This window comes from Alexandromys fortis, unplaced genomic scaffold, assembly GCF_014885135.2.
Source record: "Alexandromys fortis isolate MF-2015 unplaced genomic scaffold, M_Fortis_MF-2015_v1.1 scaffold_107, whole genome shotgun sequence".
Lineage (NCBI taxonomy): Eukaryota > Metazoa > Chordata > Mammalia > Rodentia > Cricetidae > Alexandromys > Alexandromys fortis.
In genome coordinates, this window is record NW_026067987.1 from 4,048,463 (window position 1) to 4,067,907 (window position 19,445).

The 19,445-nt window shown below is 38.9% G+C and overlaps 1 protein-coding gene across 4 annotated transcripts in view; it reads left to right on the plus strand.

Moving 5' to 3' along the window:
• The window catches only part of Hbs1l (HBS1 like translational GTPase), a 69,551-nt gene that overhangs the window by 9,830 nt on the left and 40,276 nt on the right, over positions 1–19,445 (plus strand). Inside the window, exons 3-5 of one of the 4 annotated variants that reach the window (XM_050159427.1) lie at positions 2,531–2,644; positions 2,869–3,063; positions 4,582–9,043. In XM_050159427.1, the coding sequence (XP_050015384.1) occupies positions 2,531–2,644; positions 2,869–3,063; positions 4,582–5,990 (1,718 nt within the window). In that variant the 3' untranslated portion in view covers positions 5,991–9,043. The other 3 variants (XM_050159426.1, XM_050159429.1, XM_050159428.1) reach the window with 3 other exon arrangements.

Below are 19,445 nucleotides of genomic sequence, written 5' to 3' on the forward strand. Positions count from 1 at the left end.
TCTTATGGAAAGTGAAATGATGGAAAGACCCATAATGCCTTGCTTTATTGTGCTGCATTTGTGTTTCTGCCTTAACATACTGACTTCACTTCCTTGCAGTCAAACAGTCTTGAGGATGAAGCTCAGTGGTGTCCAGTTGAGGTGAATGTGCCAAGACTTTGGGCTTGCATGAATGATGGCACAGTGGCACAGTCAGCATGTTAGAGAAACATGAGCTAATATCTGCAAGCCAGAGTTTGGGTTTTTGGTTTGTTTGTTTGTTTGGTTTTTCAAGACAGGGTTTCTTTGTGTAGCTCTGGCTGTCCTGGAACTCACTTTTGTAGAGCAGGCTGGCCTCAAACTCACAGAGATCCTCCTGCCTCTGCCTCCCAAGTGCAAGTGCTGGGATTAAAGGCGTGCGCCACTACTGCCAAAGTCAAAGTTTTAGATACATGCCGCTGGTTTATGGTGGCACTGTATGATTGGAAAATGAGTTGTTGAAAACTTAAGGTCTATTGAGGACTGGAGAGATGATGGCTCAGGGATTAAGCTCACACTTGTTGTTCCTGCAGAGGGCCACCCATAACCTCAGTTCTAGAGGATTCAGTGCCCTCTCTGACCTGTGAGGGCACATAGCATGCATGTGATATACAGACCTACACTGAAGCAAAATATTTACACATTACATAAATCTAGAAATCTAGGGCCTGGAAGACAAGCAGGCTGGGGCAGCAGATGCCACTACGCTGAACAAATATGTAATGGAGAGATGGGAAGATAGAGTATGTGGAGAGAAGGGAGAGGAAGAAAAGCGGGTGGTTCATGCACTCTGGAGAGAGGTGGAACTGGAGATGCCATGGCGCTAAGTAGCCATGCTTGATGTCCTGGGGCTGTGGTGTCACTCTGTGCTGCCCCTGAAGGCCTTATCTGGGTCTGAAGCCTTCCTGTAGCCGGTGTCTGTGTTGATGTCCATGGCCTGTGTTACCATCAAAGGCCAAGTGGATGACCTTTGTCTAGGCTGCTGCCTGAAGCCACATCTGAGTGTGCTGCTTAGCTGGACATGCCCCTCACTGCTGGCAGGCCTGCTGGCCCCACCCCTTGCTGGCTGCCCAGGAGAGCAGGCCTGCACCTCTCGCCCTGATGGTGTGGGTGTGGGAGAGCTCTGAGGGCATGAGTGTAAGAGAGCTGGCCCTGCCTCTTATTGGCCATGGAGTGCCAGCACAGGATAGCTGACCTTGCCCTGTGCTGGCTGGAGCACTTTGGTGAATAGGCCCTGCCCCTTGCCAGGACGGTGATGGAGAGTCGGCCCTAATGGCACCAGTGTAGGAGATCCAGTCCTGCCTTTGCCAGCTTCCACAGGTAGGAGAGTCAGCTGTACCCCTTCCTTGGGAAAAGTGGGAGAGCTGGCCCTAGCAGTAGAGGCACAGCAGAGCAGGTGGGATGACCAATTCAGCTACCATCCAGACCCAGATCCGGGGCTTTGAGTTGGCCTACTCCAACATCTACCACATCTGTGAGCTGCTGGAGTCTGAAGGGCCCAGTCCTGTGTAATCAAAACTGCAGGATCTCTGTGACACAGCGCAATAAGAGGATACTGGAGAGGAGTCCCAGTGAGGATCTGGTATTGATAGTGTAGCAGAAACCTGAGGCCTGGAACCAGACCTGTGTCTCATTGCAATGAACATTTTTGGTCAAAGGATATACTTTGTGTGGCACACTGCAGTTTCCACAGCGAGATTATTTGTTTTCTTTTCTGGGGAGGTTTGAAGGGTGGCGGGCGGACATGGAGACGGGTGCGATTGGGTTATGTGATATGAAACTCACAAAGAATCAATTAAAGAAAATAATTCTAAAAAATATATATTTTTAAATTTAGGACTTATGCTTTTGGCAGCCTTTTGGAATCTGGCAAAATTAGTGTTTCTTGGATAGCAAAATTTAATATTGACTTCACTATGCAAATACATTTTGAGTGTTTTTTAAGCAAATAAGTTTGATGTGTGCTTTAAAATATCAGTGCCAAGAGAAAATAAAGGAGCATAATAGTGGGCAAGGATGAAATGAACGGAATGGTCTTGGAGACTGGGGGAAGGAAGGAAGAACAACAAGAAATTAGTGAGGTGCTAGTCTAAGGGCTTTGACTACAACTTGGGTAGAATTTATATTGTCTTGGAATATTTATAATTTCATCACTTGTCAAAGTGATTGTGAGTGGTGATGAGATTTGTTTGTGTAATCATGCACGTGTGTGTGTGTGTGTGTGTGTGTGTAGTGAATGCATGCGTGTAAATGTAGATGCCTTCCTTCTGTACATGAGCGTACAGAGACCAGAGCAGTACATACTGATGTTTTCCTCTGTTTCTTTCTGCTTTAGTGCCTTCAATGGGATTTCTCAGCTTCAGTATTGAGAATCAAACCCAGGGCCTTATGCATACTAGGGAAGCTTTTACTAATGAACTATAGTCTCATCTCCTTTATCTTAATTTTTGTTAAAAAATGAGAAAAAGTTAGGAACTGGCTATATTACAGCATTCTTCATTTTGTATTCTAGCTGCTCAGTTTATTTACTCACGACGTGACAACCCTGTAGAAGAATATGGTTATGAAGATCTGAAAGAGTCTTCTAATTCTCTTTTGAATCACCAATTAAGTGAACTTGACCAAGGTATGGCTTTTTAAATTAGCATATCTTCATTAGCTGAAAATGATTAATCACCAAGTAAGAATTTATAAAGTTTATTGAGATTATTCATAGTAATGAATATGAACAGTAATGATACAAGCATATCTTATTCTTTGAAGGAAAATTTGCATCTTATTTAATGTATCTATTGAGAAGTCTGTTGAAGATGCTGTATAGTACAGCTCTTTCTCTGTTGTGTGTTCTAGCTCGTCTGTACTCATGCCTTGATCACATGCGAGAGGTTCTGGGAGATGCTGCGCCTGATGACATACTGATTGAAGCAATTCTGAAAAACAAGTTTGATGTCCAGAAGGCTTTGTCAGTGGTTCTGGAACGAGACAATGTGCAGAATATGAAGGAGAAGAGCGAAAGAGCAGTGTCTGCAGGAAAGGCATCAAAAGGTATGCTTTCACTCCTCCTAGCTCTTCTGGGTGCTGAGCAAAAAGTTAATTTGCTGAGTTGTTAGTTGGCTACATCAGTAATCTCAGTTATTATCAGTTGGCTTTCTAGTTTGCACTTTTGTAAAGGCGTTTCTATTTTATGTATGTGAGTGTTTTGCCTACATTTCTATCTGTGCCCCACATGTGTGCAGTGTCTTAGGAGGTCAAAAGAAGGTGTTGGATCCCCTGAACTGGAGTTAAGGATGGTTGTGAGCCACTGCGTGGGTGCTGGGAACCAAACCATGGTCCTCGGTAAGAGAAGATTGACAATGCTCTTGACTATTGAGCCAGCGCTAGCATCAGTTTGGGGGATTTTTAATTTGAGTTTTGTGTTTGCTTCCATAACCAACACACAAAGGAAATAAAATCAGATAAAAGAAGACATTTACCTTCTTGTTAGTTTCTTATTGAACTTTATAAAATTCTAATGAAATGAGACAATTGAGTATCTAGCCATTGATAAAAATTCCTCTGTACTTAGGTCATAGATATTTATAATTATAATTTCATGTTATTTGAGTATCATTAAATAATATAAAGTATTAAAATTATACTCCTCATATTTCATTTTTAGCTAATGCATAAGAAAACAAGAATAGGTTTTTAATTTTAAATTTGTGGGTTTGGGGTTTAGAATTTTGTGGACATGAGAACTGAGGTACAGTTGTATTAATTGGCATGATTCTGTTAGTGGGAGTGTGGTCATTTGTTAACTGGATTGATATGTCCTTTAATCTTTGGGTTAGGCCTCTCCAAAATTGCATACAGCCTACCCCTGTGGAATCAGTATGTTTCTGCATGTGGGGATTGGGACTTAGGTGTACTTTTTTTTTTTTTTTTTTTTTTTTAAGGTTTTTCGAGACAGGGTTTCTCTAGCTTTTGGAGTCTGTTCTGGAACTAGTTCTGGTAGACCAGGATGGTCTTGAACTCACAGAGACGCGTGCCACCACTACCAGGCTCAGGCGTACTTTTAATTGATTGTAATGATAATGTCTTCTCTATTAATAAAGTGTCCCTAGAACACAGAAAATCACAGATGGTGTTTGCTTGTTGTTTTTAATGTATTAAAGTACAGAGAAAAATGAACCCAGTTTTTTACTTTTTAAAAGAAGTTTAAAAAGTTTTAAAATTTAAAGTTTTAAAAGTTTTAAAATGGTAATCATGGCAATTTCAGTGTGATAGAGCTTCACATTCATGAAATCTATGATTCCATGATAAATCCATGGAGATTAGAATGTTTACTCACACACAGCAGTGAAAATAGTGTGAAGGTCATCTTAGGTTGTTAGAGGTAATATTCCTCTTTTGTTTTCCTCATTGTCCCTGTTGCTAAATAATGAACATATATCGCTTTAGTTGTAATCAAAGGAAGCACTTAGTAATTAAATGCCTTATTTCATGTCTCCTTTTGGTTGCTGTGACTGTCTTCTGCAAATGTCAACTCGCTCATCTGAACATTAATGGCTCTTGTAAGGTAAGGAGTCTTATTTTCTTCTAATGAAGTTTCAGTTGAAAATGTTCAAAATTCTTGCCCTCAATCAGAAAATCATTTGGATTGCAGTAGCAAATCTTTTGATTGTTCTAGTGCAATAGCAAAATATGGATCACATAATTCTTCACTTGTGCCAAGTCACTATTTACTTCATAGAAAAAAGAAACTTGACAGACCCCAAAGTGAAAAGGAACTAGAATCATGTAAGTTAACAAAGGAGCTGTCCCTGACACCCCTGACTGATGACGTGCCAAGAGATCCTTGTGCACGTCAGCCGTCAGTCAGTCTGTCCCCCACAGTCAGTCTGCAGAGTGGGCCTTGTAAGACTGCAGACGCTCCTGTATCTGAGTGTGCTCCCGAGGAGGATTTCACTCTGAAAGGAATACCAGACTTAAAGTCCTTGATGAGAGGGAACATGTCAGCCAGTGCTTCTCGGGGTGTTCAAAGCAGTGTGCTACCTGATTTTCAAAGCATGCCAGTGCAGACCATCATGGGAAGTTTAAATAACCCGTTGCACTTACCTGTCCCATTGGAAAATAATTTTAATCCCAGTATAAACACTGAAGCTGGACAAAGTGCCAAGAATAATATTGTAAAGAATAACAGTTTACCATTTTTCCAGTGTGAAAGTCTATCCCTAGCTGAGCTGGTTGAGGAACATAGAGAAAACAGTCCCAGCCAGTGCTTTACTTTATCCGACCTGTGTAACCAGTCATCTGCTAGCTTGGGGTCCCTTCCCCTGTCACAACTGGCAAACCACTCTCCATCTTCTAATGAAGTATCAGAGTTAACAGGATCTCTGTCATCGTTGGCATTTTCTAAAACTTCTCCCACAAGAGACCTGGAGAATTTGTCCCTTTCTGATTTGATTGCAAAAACGATTGAACTAGACAAGTCTCCGATTAAGAGAGATTCCTTTGAGCTCAGTTTATCTGAATTGAGAAATCCTGGAATTGATTCAAATATTGATCTTAGTGTTCTGATAAAAACTCCAGAGTTTGTTTCAAAGCCTGTAGCTGACCCATCAGTTGCTCCAACAGCAGACACTAAAGTTCTAACTTCAAAGTTAGGGAAAAATTCCAGTTCTACTAAGGATAGTAAGAAAACTAAAAGAGGCTCCCTTGCTAAGAAAGCACCGTTGTCTCTGGCGTGGACCAAGGCTCTTGCTGCTAGGCCTTCAGCTTTTGCTTCAACGCTGTGTCTTCGTTACCCGCTGAAGAGCTGCAGGAGACGCACTCTTGACCTCTACAAGACTTTCCTTTATAGCAGACAAGTTCAAGATGTGTCGGACAAAGAAATGAGTCCTCTTGTAGCAATAACACCATTTGACTTCAAATCAGCATCCCCGGATGACATTGTAAAAGCCAATCAAAAGAAAGCATTTACTAGAGAATAGTAATGAGAGGAAAACTCAGTTACTGTTGCAAGCTTTTTAATCTTAATGTAAAGTCTCTGTAGGATCATTTTCGATTATGGGATCAAATTGTGATTTTTATTAAAATTGTCTTAAGTCCATTTTAACAACTTAAGTTGGTAAGGATTTTTGCACTGAGTTTTTTTTGTTGTTGTTGTTTTTAACAATGTCTTTTTGAAGTAATGACTGGTTTCATTTGAATTCTAGCTCATAGAGTATGTTTACAATGTGCGTATGGAAACATTGTGACTTGAACATCAGATGTTTCATTTGACAAACAACTTTCTTAAGTTTTATGAGGAGATATTTTTTTCTATGAACTATTTTGTGCTTTTTTTTTGTAAATGAATGTGCAACTACTTGGGCTTATGGTATGAAATTTGTTCTTAGGATGCATAGCATAGTTGAGATATGCTTATATTTTCAAGTATTATTGGCATCATTCCTAGTTTTATTATTTTTCTTAGGTGACTACTAAAACTTTCCTATTAGAAACTTTTGAAATTCTTGATTTTTGAAAGTACTATGAATTATGGTTGAGGTGCATTTTTAATGATAAGATGAAAATCTTTTAAGGGACCATGGATATATTGCAGCTGAACTAATACATAAATTATTTTTATACATTATTTTATAGATTTTGAAGGCATCTTCTTTAAAATAAACATATAGAAAGTGTTTGGAAGTATGTTTGCATGTTATTTTAATATGTTTTTGCCAGATTTCTTCAATAGTTTCTTTACAGTAAATAATGAGATATGGACCCTTCCTTTTTGCTCCTGATGACTGTATGCCTGGCAGTGACCCATGAGAGGTGGCAGATCCCATGAGAGTGCTTGTAGTCAGTAGGAGAAGGCTATGTCTTCAATAGCGCTGGTCCTAAAGTTTGGGAATCACCCGGAGAAGATTTTTCTAAATACAGCCACTGTTACTGCTTTTCAGATGTCTGAGTTGGTTTCTGAGGATCCCTTGGGAATGGGGTTCTAGAAGGTCTCCAGGTGGTACTTATGTCTGCTTTTCCTGGAGAATTGTATAGTAAAATTTTAGTGCCAAATATATCTGACCAACTTAATTTCTAATAATCAGGAATATCAAGGAAAATTACTTATCAGGGATAATGACCTTTTGCCTAGAATAATAAAAAGTAGTGTTTATATTTCTTGCATAAAGCTATTTCTTAGTGAACATTGAGTAGCTGCCATCTAAGGAGAAATATTTTTTTTTTTGGAAGCTACTTCACTATTCTTTGAATTTTGTGTGTGTGTGTGTGTGTGTGTGTGTGTGTGTGTGTGTGTGTTGTATTCAATTTTTTCCAGTAGTTTTAGCTGTACATGATACTGCCATATCCAGTATTCTTCTGAGCCACAGCATGAGTCCCACATAGTATTTGTAACTGAGTATATCATTGTTTATAATGTTCAGGAAATTATAAAAACCAGAACATACATTTTAGGATTAGCATTAACATTGGGTTACCCCCAGCTACTCTTTGGTTGTTCACCATCAGTTCAGTAGCTGACTTCTGTATGTGACTAACCAATTAGAGTTATGTATAGGCAGTGTCCTGTGTAGAGTGGAATTGTATTCTGAGAGTTTGTGACACATTGTTACTCCGGATAGAGTGAGCCTTATGCAAGTGGTTCTCTTTGCTCATAAAGCCACAATTCTCACTTAATCCACACTGAAGAGTGTGATAGATAGTATTATTTTACTTTTTAATAACTAATTTTCAAGAAGAAAAATAATACTTTGAGAACTGTACTGTTTTAAGTGGACCGTGTGTCTCTTTGTCGGCTGATTAGGATTAAAACTACCACTTGTCTTGGCTACTGAACTGTCGGACACGTGCTTGACAAGGCCTTGTCCTTTTGGCTGTGGGAATGTCACAGTTTCTGAGACTCAGAGGGTGAAGCCAAGAAACCTCTTTGCTGCTTCCACTTGTGGCCATGGTCCTTGGCATAGAGGTGTGCTCATTGATAAACAAACTGTTGTTAGGGTGTTTACACCAAATGTGTACTGGCTGCTGCTCATTGACCAACTGCTGTCTTCGTAGCTCAGGGATGTTGAGTGTGTAAGGCTTACTTTATTTTCTATTTCAGATATTCATGGTGAGAAACAAAGCCATTTCTGTTTGTGTTATGATTAGATGTCTCTATTTACATAGGAATACAATAAAATTAGTCCTAAATTATGTGAAAAATGTTCAAAATTTTTGCTTTTTGCTCTTTTTGTTCTATTGTGTGCATGGGTGTTTTGTCTTGACATTGTAAAGGGCAGAATTCTTAAAATTGACTGTCCAGAACGAGGAATTCATTCAGTACAGAACACTTAGCTTTCCTTTTTTCCGATTTACGTTCTCACCTGTTTATCTCCTTGGCTTTCAACCTTTCTTTCTTGCGGTATCTGGGCCATCTTGCATCTAGTTGTGACCCCAATGATAATGTCAGAAAGGTGCTTTGGATATAAAAGGAAGCACTAAAGATGATACAGTGCAGAGAAAAAGAACAAGTTTGTAAATGGCTGCTATTTTTTAGATTGGCCTTGAACCTATATTTGTATTATTAAATTTTGGAAAAATGATGTATCATCAATTTTCTCGTATGTCCACAAATATATACACATACACAATATATATTTGTTGATAAAATTTATTTATAGTAAATATATAAATATTTGTTTATAAAATGAGTTCTGTAGTAGCTTAGAAATTGTTTTCTGTTATTTTAATAATGGAATGTGTGTAAACAAAGATAATGTTGGCTAGAAAGGAAAGAATTAATAGGAATTTCTCTTACGTTTGTACCTATAATTATATAAAACTTGGTAATTGTGTAAGTGATTTTCAGGCTGTTGGAAACATCACATTCTGAGTGTATATGTACATTTTTATAAAAGCTATGTTGAAAGAAATTACAACATAGGTTTTCTTACCCCTGAGAAGTTTCTATAGAAATTTGATACTTCAGAATGGTATTTTGTAATTAATGTGGAAAGTACTACTGTTTCATGTCTCTATAAATGAACTAAAAACAGTCCGTCTTGGTGTGAAGAATTTCTTCTAATATTTTCATCATTTGTAGTTCTTTTCTGCAGGATGTGTGTGCGTGCATGCATGTATATGTGTGTTATTTGATATTTTATGAGTCATATAGAAACATAATTAGCCATACAGGTTAGGAGTTAGGGTGAATATTGATTTCAGAGATTATGGTGGAAGGAGTAAGAATTGAGTACATATTTCCTGCCTTGTCATGCTTGGGTTATATTGTACTATTTAAAGCAGAACATTTTAGATGCAGGCGACATGCCAAGGTAACAGTATGAGGATTCTTACTTCAAAGAGGTGGGTAGATGTAGACATGTATTTATAACAAGTTGTAGCACATGTAATCCTGAAACTGATGTCTGTCTTTTCCCCATCTGAACTGCTGCTTCCTTGCTTTTTTCCTGTCTTCTCAGTCCCACCCTCTGTCTGTCAGATCAGAAACCTAGCGTCATCTTTGATTCCTCTCTCCCTGACCTGCTACTTACAACTGATTGCCACACTTATGTCTAATGTATGAGGAAGCATTTATGTGTGCATATATGCATGCAGATAGTGTCAGTTCTTCTTATTTGGGGTAATCATTTCACTGAGTGATGGCAAATACTGAATTAGGATTTACTGAGACATTCTTTCTATATGACATATATGATCGCTGTGTCCTGTAATTGATAAGCCACTGGTTGCATGTCCATCAACCACTCAGCATATAACTTTGTTTTACACGTGCCTCTATTAAAGATACATTATTTAGTATATATTACTGTATCTCACTAATACATTGACATTGAGCTCACAGAGATTCATAAAGTACTACTTCATCTAACATTCACTTTGTATTCATAAAGTATCTCATAGTTTTCTTATGCCTAGGGGTTTTAGGTATATCAGTATTCTTCCAAGAAGGCAAAAATAGCAAAGCATGAGAGCAAATGAACCCTGAAAAGCACATGTTTACAGTACTAGAGCTGAAACAAGAGAATAGTGTTGCTGTGTTTGCCCTCACCTAGGAACTTATCTGTTGATGGCTCTAATTGTTCAGTGTTCCATGCAGGTCTGAAAGTGATGTCCGCAGTGCCCTGAGTAGTGATTTCTGGTTGCAGATATATGGTAGTGAAAATTTGAATACCCAGATTTGGGGTCCATGAATCAAGGGGACCTGATTCACTATTCCCCATCTTTAGTGATTTCTTTCAAGACTTCTAGCTTTTGAAGAACTACAGCAACATCTAAGTAGTCTCTTGATTCAGTGCATTTTCTCTTAAAGTATTTCATACACTAGACCCAGAGTAAATTTTCTGAAGTGTTCATGTATTCTTTTTTTTTTCTGCCTAATTTTTCTGCTTTTCTTTCTTAAGCCCTTCTTCTAACTAATACGTTTAGTGTTACACTGTGCAGTCTCATGGGCACACCTCCTTGAGCCTCTTCTCCTTTCCCCTCCCCTCTTGTACCTGACTATGTTCTCTTCAGAATAGAGTTCATATAGAGTTTTATAATATCCTGGGCCATGGTGTCTTCGTATGCATCTGTACCTCACTGTATCCTCTTATTTCCACCCCATAGGAAATTGTTATCACATCTGCAGATACATACTTTTTCTATTGCCTTTCCATATTTTTAAGTTATTTGTATTCTTTTTAAAGCTGTTATTTCTTAATTTTCGTCTACTTTTTTTCTGCTTTAACTTTAGTAAGTTTTATGGATATGTGTGTATGTATAAATGTATCTATAAACACAGTTTTATATATATATACACACACATATATGTATATGCTACATAGATTAGACCTTATAATAATTGTTACTTCTGATTCCTATTTTGCCATGTGTTAAATTTTGGCTTTGTTTAGACAGTTTTATTCTGTTGTCCATGTTGGCCTAGGTTCACTGTGTAGCCCGTGCTGCCTGTAACTCATAACCATTCCTGCCTCAGCCTCCCAGGTGCTGGGATAACAAGGTGTGTACCTTTACTTTCTGCTCTTAGGGTATATTTTAGAAGATAAACTTTTTTCAGTTTTTAAATCAAATTTTTCTTTTTTTCTTAAGACCTTTTGTTTGAAAGTTCTGATTCGTTATATTAATTAATATAGAGTAACTCAGTATTTTAATACCTTTAACAGATTCTTTTATTTTTAACTTTTGTGTCTTTGATTCAGTGACATTGAAGGCAAACACAGTAAATTTGGTTTCCCTACCAGCATCTTTCCTCTTTATAGAAACGTAGGTTTCTTATTAGACCTGTTGTGACATATACTAAATTGTTCTCTATCTTGGGACTCTACTAATACATTTTTAGGTCCTGTAGCTTTGAATTTCTCTTCAGTATTTTGTAGACTGACTTACTTTCTTTCCTTTCTCTTCTCCCCTCCCTTTCCCTCTTCTCCTCTTCCTTCCTTCCCTCCCTCCCTCCCTCCCTCCCCTCCCTCCCTCCCTCCCTCCTTCCCTCCCTCCCTCCTTCCCTCCCTCCCTTCCTCCCTTCTTCCCTCCCTCCCCTCCCTCCCTCCGTCCTTTCCTTGTTTTTACAAGGTTTCTCTATATAACCGCTCTAGCTGTTCAGGAACTCACTATATAGACCAGGATGGCTTCAAACTCACAGAGATCCACCTCCTCTGCCTCCCAAGTGCTGGGATTAAAGGTGTGCGCCACCACGCCTAGCAATAGTTTTTTCTGTGTTATCTTTCAAATAGCTTCCTTCCCCTGTTTTAAGATTTTGAGAAAGTTTGTTTAATGATTACAAAATGCCCTTGGAGACAAGAAAACGCTGTCTCCATGGATACAGATGGCTTTAGATAACATTAAGTATTACATTTTTAGTGTTCTAATAGATCTTCTAATATCAAGTCTAGTCTGATAATGCAGCACATTGAATATTCTCTAATGTGCTAGTTTCTTTTTGCTATCATTTTATTTAAGATGATATCCATTCATAAAATTAGTTTACAGTTGTTGGTTTATAACTTGCTGTGTAGCTGAGGATGGCTCTCTCAAACTTGGATCCCCCTGCTTCAACCTTCTCAGTGGTGGAATTACAGGTCTCTATCACCATACCCAGCCCTCAGTTTTTTAAATGGGTTGACGTCTTAATATTAGACCCTCTTTGTCTTTTTACATTGAATCCCTTTTCTTATCTTCCTTTCAGAATACTGCAAAATGTTTTTTGAGTTAGTAGTACATGATCATGATTTTACAGCTTATATTTTTCATGACAAATAGGAGATGGAGCCCCCTTGTTTGCCGGGACTAATTCCCAGATGTTCTATTCTTGTGTGTTTTTAGTGAATTAGTTAGTATTTTTGTTGCTGTGATGAACCTACTAAGCAGCTTAAGCAAGTATTTGGTTTCATGGTTTGTGGGTTAAATCCACAAGGTTAGCAGCACAGGTTATAAACCCTGTTTCTGTCCTCTTTGACCCACTTTCAGTGAGCCTCCATTTCTGAGAAGTTCCAAAATCTTCCAAAGCACTGCCATCAGCAGGGGACCTGTTCTTTAAATGGACAGATCTGTGGGAATATTTCACATTTGCACTGCTAGCTAGTCTGAGTCTGTTGTGGCCTTTATTTCTTTAGCACTGTTCTACCCTTCCTCTCTTCCCCTGAGCTGTCTTTCGGATGTTCCTCCATCTCTTTGATTTTATTTTCTTCTGTATGTTTGAGTCCTTGGCTGTACTGTATATGTGGGTGCCTGGGGCCTGCTGAGAGCAGGAGAAGGCATCAGAACCTCTGGAATGAGTGCAGGTGGTTGTCTGCCCCCACGGATGCTGGGAAGCAGGTCCTGTGGAGATGAGGAGTGCTCAGTAACTGCTACTCCAGCCTCCTTTCTCTTGTTTTAAAAACCTTTTCTTCCATTTCTAAACTCTTCTTAGCCACAGTATTTTTACTATATTACATATGGTAGACTATAAAAACAATTTCTTCATTCATGTTCTATATTCTTCATGTGCTTTTAAGTTGTTTTTTATTTTTTATTTTTCTTAGAGTGTCTTCCTATAACCTCTGTCTTGGCATGTTTGAATATTTTTTATTTGAGAAAGAGGGAGTTTAGTTTAAAAATATATTTATTTCATATTTTAAATGATGTATGTGTGGTGGGGTTGCATGTGCATATGGATGCAGGTGCACCTGGAGACAAGAAGATGGCGTCAGATTCCCCTGGAGCTAAAGTTACAGTGGTTTATTCAACGTGTGCTCAGAATAGAACTTGAGTTCATGCAGGAGCAGGACACGCTCATAACTGCTGAGCCATCTGTCCAGCCACTGGTATTTTACTTTTCAACAGCATCGTTGAATGGAAAGCATGTAGGGCTGAACTGGGGCCATCTTGTGTTCTTGACCTTGCTGTATTCTGTTCTTGCCTCATACCTAGTACAGCTTTGTAAATATTTCATTTCTTTCTTGGAGGCAGAGCATAAAACTTTTACCTTTTTTTATCTGGGTTCTTCAAGACAGGGTTTCTCTGTAGTTTTGGAGCCTGTCTTGGAACTAGCTTTTGTAGACCAGGCTGGCCTTGAACCTGCCTCTGCCTCCAAGATTAAAGGTGCTGGGATTAAAGGTGTGTCACCACCACCACTGGCTCACCTTTTATCTTTTATAGTAATAAGTGTAATTTCTAAGGTGGTGTGCTAAATGCTAACATCCTTCTTAATTTTGATAATTGTGTTATCATGTGTGTTAAATCATACTAGTAGCAAACACACATAGCCTAAGAATGGGTTCTCGATACAATTCTGTTACCATTCATATGAGTGAGCATTTGGGAGAAGGCATTAAATCATGGGATAATCTTTTCTGATGTATTTTCCTCCTCTCATTTGTGGTGGCACACACCCTTAATTCCAACACTCTGGAGGCAGAGTAAGACAGATCTCTCTGAGATCTCAGCCAGCCTGGTCTACATAGTCAGATAACCCGGCTTATGTAGAAAGTCCATACCTCAAAATAAGTAAATAAATGCCGTTTTGGTAGTAGCTCTGTTTATTAGCAGACTTCATGTAATGTGTCTGTATTCCCTGCTGTGACTGTGTCAGCTGTGTTATTTAAAATAGTCTTAGAGCATAGCTGTCAGGGTTTTCCTTAGAAGTGTCAAGAAATTGGAAGAAGCAAGCAGAACCAGAAGGAAGCACATGGCGGTAAGACCCTTTGTTTTCCTTGACTTTTCTACCTGGGACTGCAGGGTGGTGGGGGAGCTAGGAGTGGTGTTAGGGATGCAGTCTCTCTTCTTTCCCACCCCTCTGTGATTGATGGAAAGACTTTGTAATGTAGTGTTATCAATATGAGAGTCTATATAACCTTTCAGATATGCACTTAAATAATATTTCGTTTTACTGTAGTTCTTGTTTTGTAGTTTGTTAAAATAGGTATATGTAAATGACTTCTAATTTTCCATTGGAAATGTATTTTCTTGGAAAAATGTCATCAGTTTATCCATTACTGAGTATTTTTATTTAAACAATAATAATTTTATACATCTTGTAAAGATAACTTAAGAATGGCTCTGGGCTTAATATTATGTGGGAGTTTTGAGAGGAAGTGGTTGAATACTGTGAAGCAGCTTAAGTAGTTTGTAGTGTTCTCAGATGTTTAAGATTCTCTTTATATACACCTACACTGGAAAACTTGAAGCATGAATTTCTTAATTTAAAAATAATATACTTTAGACTCAAAGCTTTTTGCTTAATGGTTATTTAGTTGTAAGTTGCTTGAATATTATGTAATATTTTTTAATTATAATTAATTTCGCTTTTAAAATATTGCCAATATTATAATTAGATCATATATTTACATATAATTATTTAATTCTTTTGCAATAGGTGTTTAATAGAATAACTTTTGAATGCTTGTTTGATACTACTTATTACTGAGTTCATTAGTGAAGGATACAGGGAAGGAAAGGACTAATCAGATTCCGTTCAGCCAACGTTTGATTATTTTATATTCCTTTTATAGGAAAAAAAATCAGGAAATGTGTTAGCATTGGGGATCTATAAAAGGTTATGCACGGGCTCTTTTTTTCTTAAGGTTTGAGAGCCTGGGCTTGCTTCTCAGCCCTCCCGTCTCCTCCTTGCAAATGCTGTAATTACAGGCATGTAGCACTTTATCTAGCTTCCTTAGAATTTTTCTAAGATTTTATTTTTATATGTGTGTGTTTGCTCGTGCACACATGCCTGAATGCAACACTTACAGAGGCCCAAGAGAACATCGGATCCCCTGTAATTGGAGTTATAAGCAGTTGTGTGCTACCTTACTTGAGTGCTGGGACTTGGACTCATGTCCTCTGAGAGGACTATCTGTGCTCTTAACGCTGTCTCCAACCCCCTTAAGAGTTTTGTAGTATTCCATTGTTAGGTGTCTGGTTTAATTTAACCAGATGCCTCATGAATTCCAGTTGCTCATTTATTTACTACTGTAAGATTTGTGCAGTCTCAGTTATTTGCTGAAAGGTATGATTCTTTCTGTAGTGCAACTGCTGGACGGAAGGGTTGGTTGCTGTGCACGCTTAGGACATACTGAGGTTACCCTTCACAAGTGTTACACTCATTTACTCCTTGTATTTAATTTTGAATCCTAACAGCATCTCTGAAGCTTTTTAGTAAAGAATTTCATGCTACACTGATGGGTTTGAGTTTGTATGGAGGCTCTTACTTGTGAATGAGTGGCCAGGACATTTATGTGGTACTTCTTGGACTGTTGTGATGCCACTTGTGTGCTCCCGAGAACTGTATTTGTGGTACCTGGAGCTTTCTGTGAGGGATTAGCATTGCCAATGCCCCGCTCTGCCGTTTCTGTGAGAAGTAAGCTTCTGTGTGAGTCTGCGAGCATAGCATCTTGCAGATGGACAGTGCCGGAGATAGGCAACTGAACTTGGTTCTCAGTCCAGTCTAGAACCGAGACACTTGCATTACTCAGCTGGCTGCTGTGGAGGGTTTGTTTAGTTGAATTGCCTATAGGCTTTCGCCACTTGGCTGTTCTTTAGCATTCTAATATGCATTCTTTAAAGTATTCACATAAAAACATACGGGGAGTTTTTCCTAAGAAGAGTACACCAAGATATACTCAGTTTCCTACCTTTTATAACCTATTTTTAGTAGAGTGATTATTCCATTTTTCAAATGGAATTTTCATTTTAAAATGAATTTTTTTTAAAAAAATGGAGTCATAATATTCTATGATTTGGATGTACTGTAGTTCATTTAAGTCTTCTACATAGAAGCTCATTCATTTTATGTCATATGCCTATTTCCAGTTTTACCTGTGTTTGTAGAATATCCTTGAACATACCGTTACCAAATAGGGCTTTTATTTCTCCGTAGAGAAGCTCTAGGCTGGAAGGTATATTGCTTTCAATATGTGTAGGCTGTGCTTTGATCTCTCTGAGCACTGTGGAAAAAAGTGAGGTTGAGTTTGTGAAAGTCTCCCTCCCTCCCTCCTTCCCTCCCTCCCTCCCTCCCTCCCTCCCTCCTTCCCTCCCTCCCTCCCTCCCTCCCTCTGTGTGTGTGGAGGGGGGAGAGGTGTTTCATGTCAGGAAAACTAAATGGCATCGTGGCATCTAAATAAAATGTTAATGAAATTAACACTTTGCAAAGCATCATTAAAACAGTTTGGGCGCTTGTTGGTTTGAACTCCTGTGAACCTTTTTGCTGGTTTCTAGCTTTGTAAACCTTGAGATTTTTATTTCTCCTCAGACCTTTTCTTTATCCAGATGGTCAGTATTCCTGAATTTGTGACTGGAAGTTGCTAATTCTCACTCAGTTTGCACAGTAATGTAGAGAAGCAGGGACACCTAGGTCCATGTCCATTCTAGCAGTTTGCTTAGCACTGCCATAGCCCCCTTTATCTGTCTGCCTGCCTGTCCGTCCGTCCTCCCGTCCGTCCGTCCATCCATCCATCCATCCATCCATCCATCTGGTTTTTCGAGACAGTTTCTTTGTAGCTTTGGAACCTGTCCTGGAACTAGCTCTGTAGACCAGGCTGGCCTTGAACTCACAGAGATCCGCCTTCCTCTGCTTCCTGAGTGCTGGGATTAAAGGGGTGTGCCACCACTGCCTGGCTTTTTTATTTTTAATCTCAATATTATTTTATATGTATGGGTGTTTTGTCTACATATCTGTATACCACTTGTAGGTCTGGTACCTGTGGAAACTCGAGCATGTTGGGTCCATTGGAACTGGACTTACGGATGGTTGTGAGACACCATGTGGGTGCTGGACATTGGACCCAGATCCGTAGGTCAGTGCTGTTAACCACTGAGTAGTTTCTCCAGCCTCAAGTTCGCTTTCATCTTAGAAGCAGGCTACTAACAGTTGTGATGTTTAATGGTGTCATTTATTAAGTCATCACAGCATTTCTTGACACACAAATGAGCTTATCAACCTGGCTTCTATATTGTTGAGGTAGTTTTCAAATACGCCTTGTTGATGTTGCTCATACTTACTGTGCCTGAGCAGATCCGTGTGAATTGTTAGGGGGAGGTTTCTAGCAGGTAATTCACGGGATATGCAAGAAATCTGCCAGAGTTTAGAAGAAATGAAACAAAAGCCTAAGCTAGAATGCGGAAGGGCAGCAGTGTACTTAGAGGGCTGTTTTGGGAGGGGATAAGGATTTAAGACTTTTATTTAGGCTCTTGTGCTTTTGGCCTAACAAGCAAAATTTTTAGTCACAATAATAATAATGTTTATAAACATAAATAAAATTTATATTTATTTCTAACATAAATAAATATAATATTTACAAATAAAATTTAATTTTTGTTCAGGTGTGTGTATGTTTTGTGTATGTATGTGCATATGTGCCAAAAGTCAGTCTTTGGTGTCACTCCTCAGGAGCTGTCCACCTGCTTTGAAACATGCTCTCTCAATAAGACCCAGGGGCTTGCCCGTTAGGCTAGGCTGGCTGCCAGGTGAGCTCCTGGGGTTCCCCCCTGTCCTGGCTTGGCTTTTCTGTGAGTCCTGAGGATTCACGGCAGATCTCCCTGCTTGTGCAGTGAGCACTCTGGTCACTCTGTCTCCCCAAACTGTATTTGTTGAAGGATAATTGTTAGTGCATACTATCAAAGTTATTTCCTAAATGACCAGTAGAAATTGTTATTGCTGTAATGATTATAATTTTTATTTTGTGTATTAGAGTTTGTATCAAGACTTATGAAGCACAGATTGAAATTAATTTGCTGTATGTGTGTGAATGAATGTGAGTGTAATATGCTTGTGTGTATGCATGTTTTTGCATGTGTGTGTGTGTGTGTATACAAGTGGGTGAACATGCACCTGTGAGCGCTGTATGTGGATGCCCAAGGGCGATGTAAGGAGTCCACCATCATTTTGTCCCCCTTAGTCATTGAGCTGCGGTCGCAGTCAAACCGGAACTACTCATTGTTGATCTTGTTACCCAGCTTGTCTAGGACCCCCTGTGCTGGCTCTCTGACACCATAATTACAGGTGCTTGGTCATACCCACTGGGCATCTAGACAGATTTCTAGGGATCTGAACTTTGGTCCTCAGGTTTTTGAAGGAAGCACTTAAACCTCTAAGCCATTTCCCTGGATGTTGAAGTTTCTGTTTTCGCCAGTTAATGGATTCAATGGTACGTCCATAAAATTGAAACCTGGTCCCAGCAATTCTTTTTTGTTTATTTTCTTCTCGTTGTTGGAGATGGGTACTGAGTGACAATTTGACGGGGATTTGTGCTCTATAGCTCTCTTGAAATGAATAGTTCAGACCAAAGTGCAACTGCACTGTTAAAGGAAGTGGTCTAGCCTCTAGCTTTGTTGATGTACTTTCTTAATGTACCTCTGATAACTAGAATTTCAGTATTTGCTTAGATTCAGTGAAATGATTTATTTGAAATAGTTTTTCTTTTGAAAATCAATACCAATTTCTTGAAATTTTGAAAATCTTAATGTGTGAGTTAATATGGACTGGTATATTGAAATGAGCTTTCAGGAAAGTGATTGGTGACAAAAATGTACCTGGAAAACCCTGTTGTTGCTTTTAATCTTAAATGTTCTTGAACTTACAGTGTTTTGATATGGAAAACCATAAAAGTTCAGAATTTGTTTCACCTGAAAGGAGTTTAACTATGAATTTAATTCGAATGTTTCTGAAGCATAAAAATAGAAAAAAAAGCATTCCTTCTTTTGAAATTCTCAAGTCACCTTTCTGTGATGTGAAAGCAAAATATTTTTAATGTAGACAAAAGTGGGTGCTCTGGCACACCCCCAGCCCCAGGAGTCTCCCACCAGCCTGGGCTGCATCAGTGAGGCCTGGTCTCACTTAAGCTGACAGGTTGGGTCGGGGAAGAGTTGTCACTTAGCGTTTTTGGAAAAGTCACAGTCTGTACGTGTGTCATACTAACCATACAGTTTTGCATCCTGTTTTCTCTTTTCCACATGTGTTTTAAAATAAG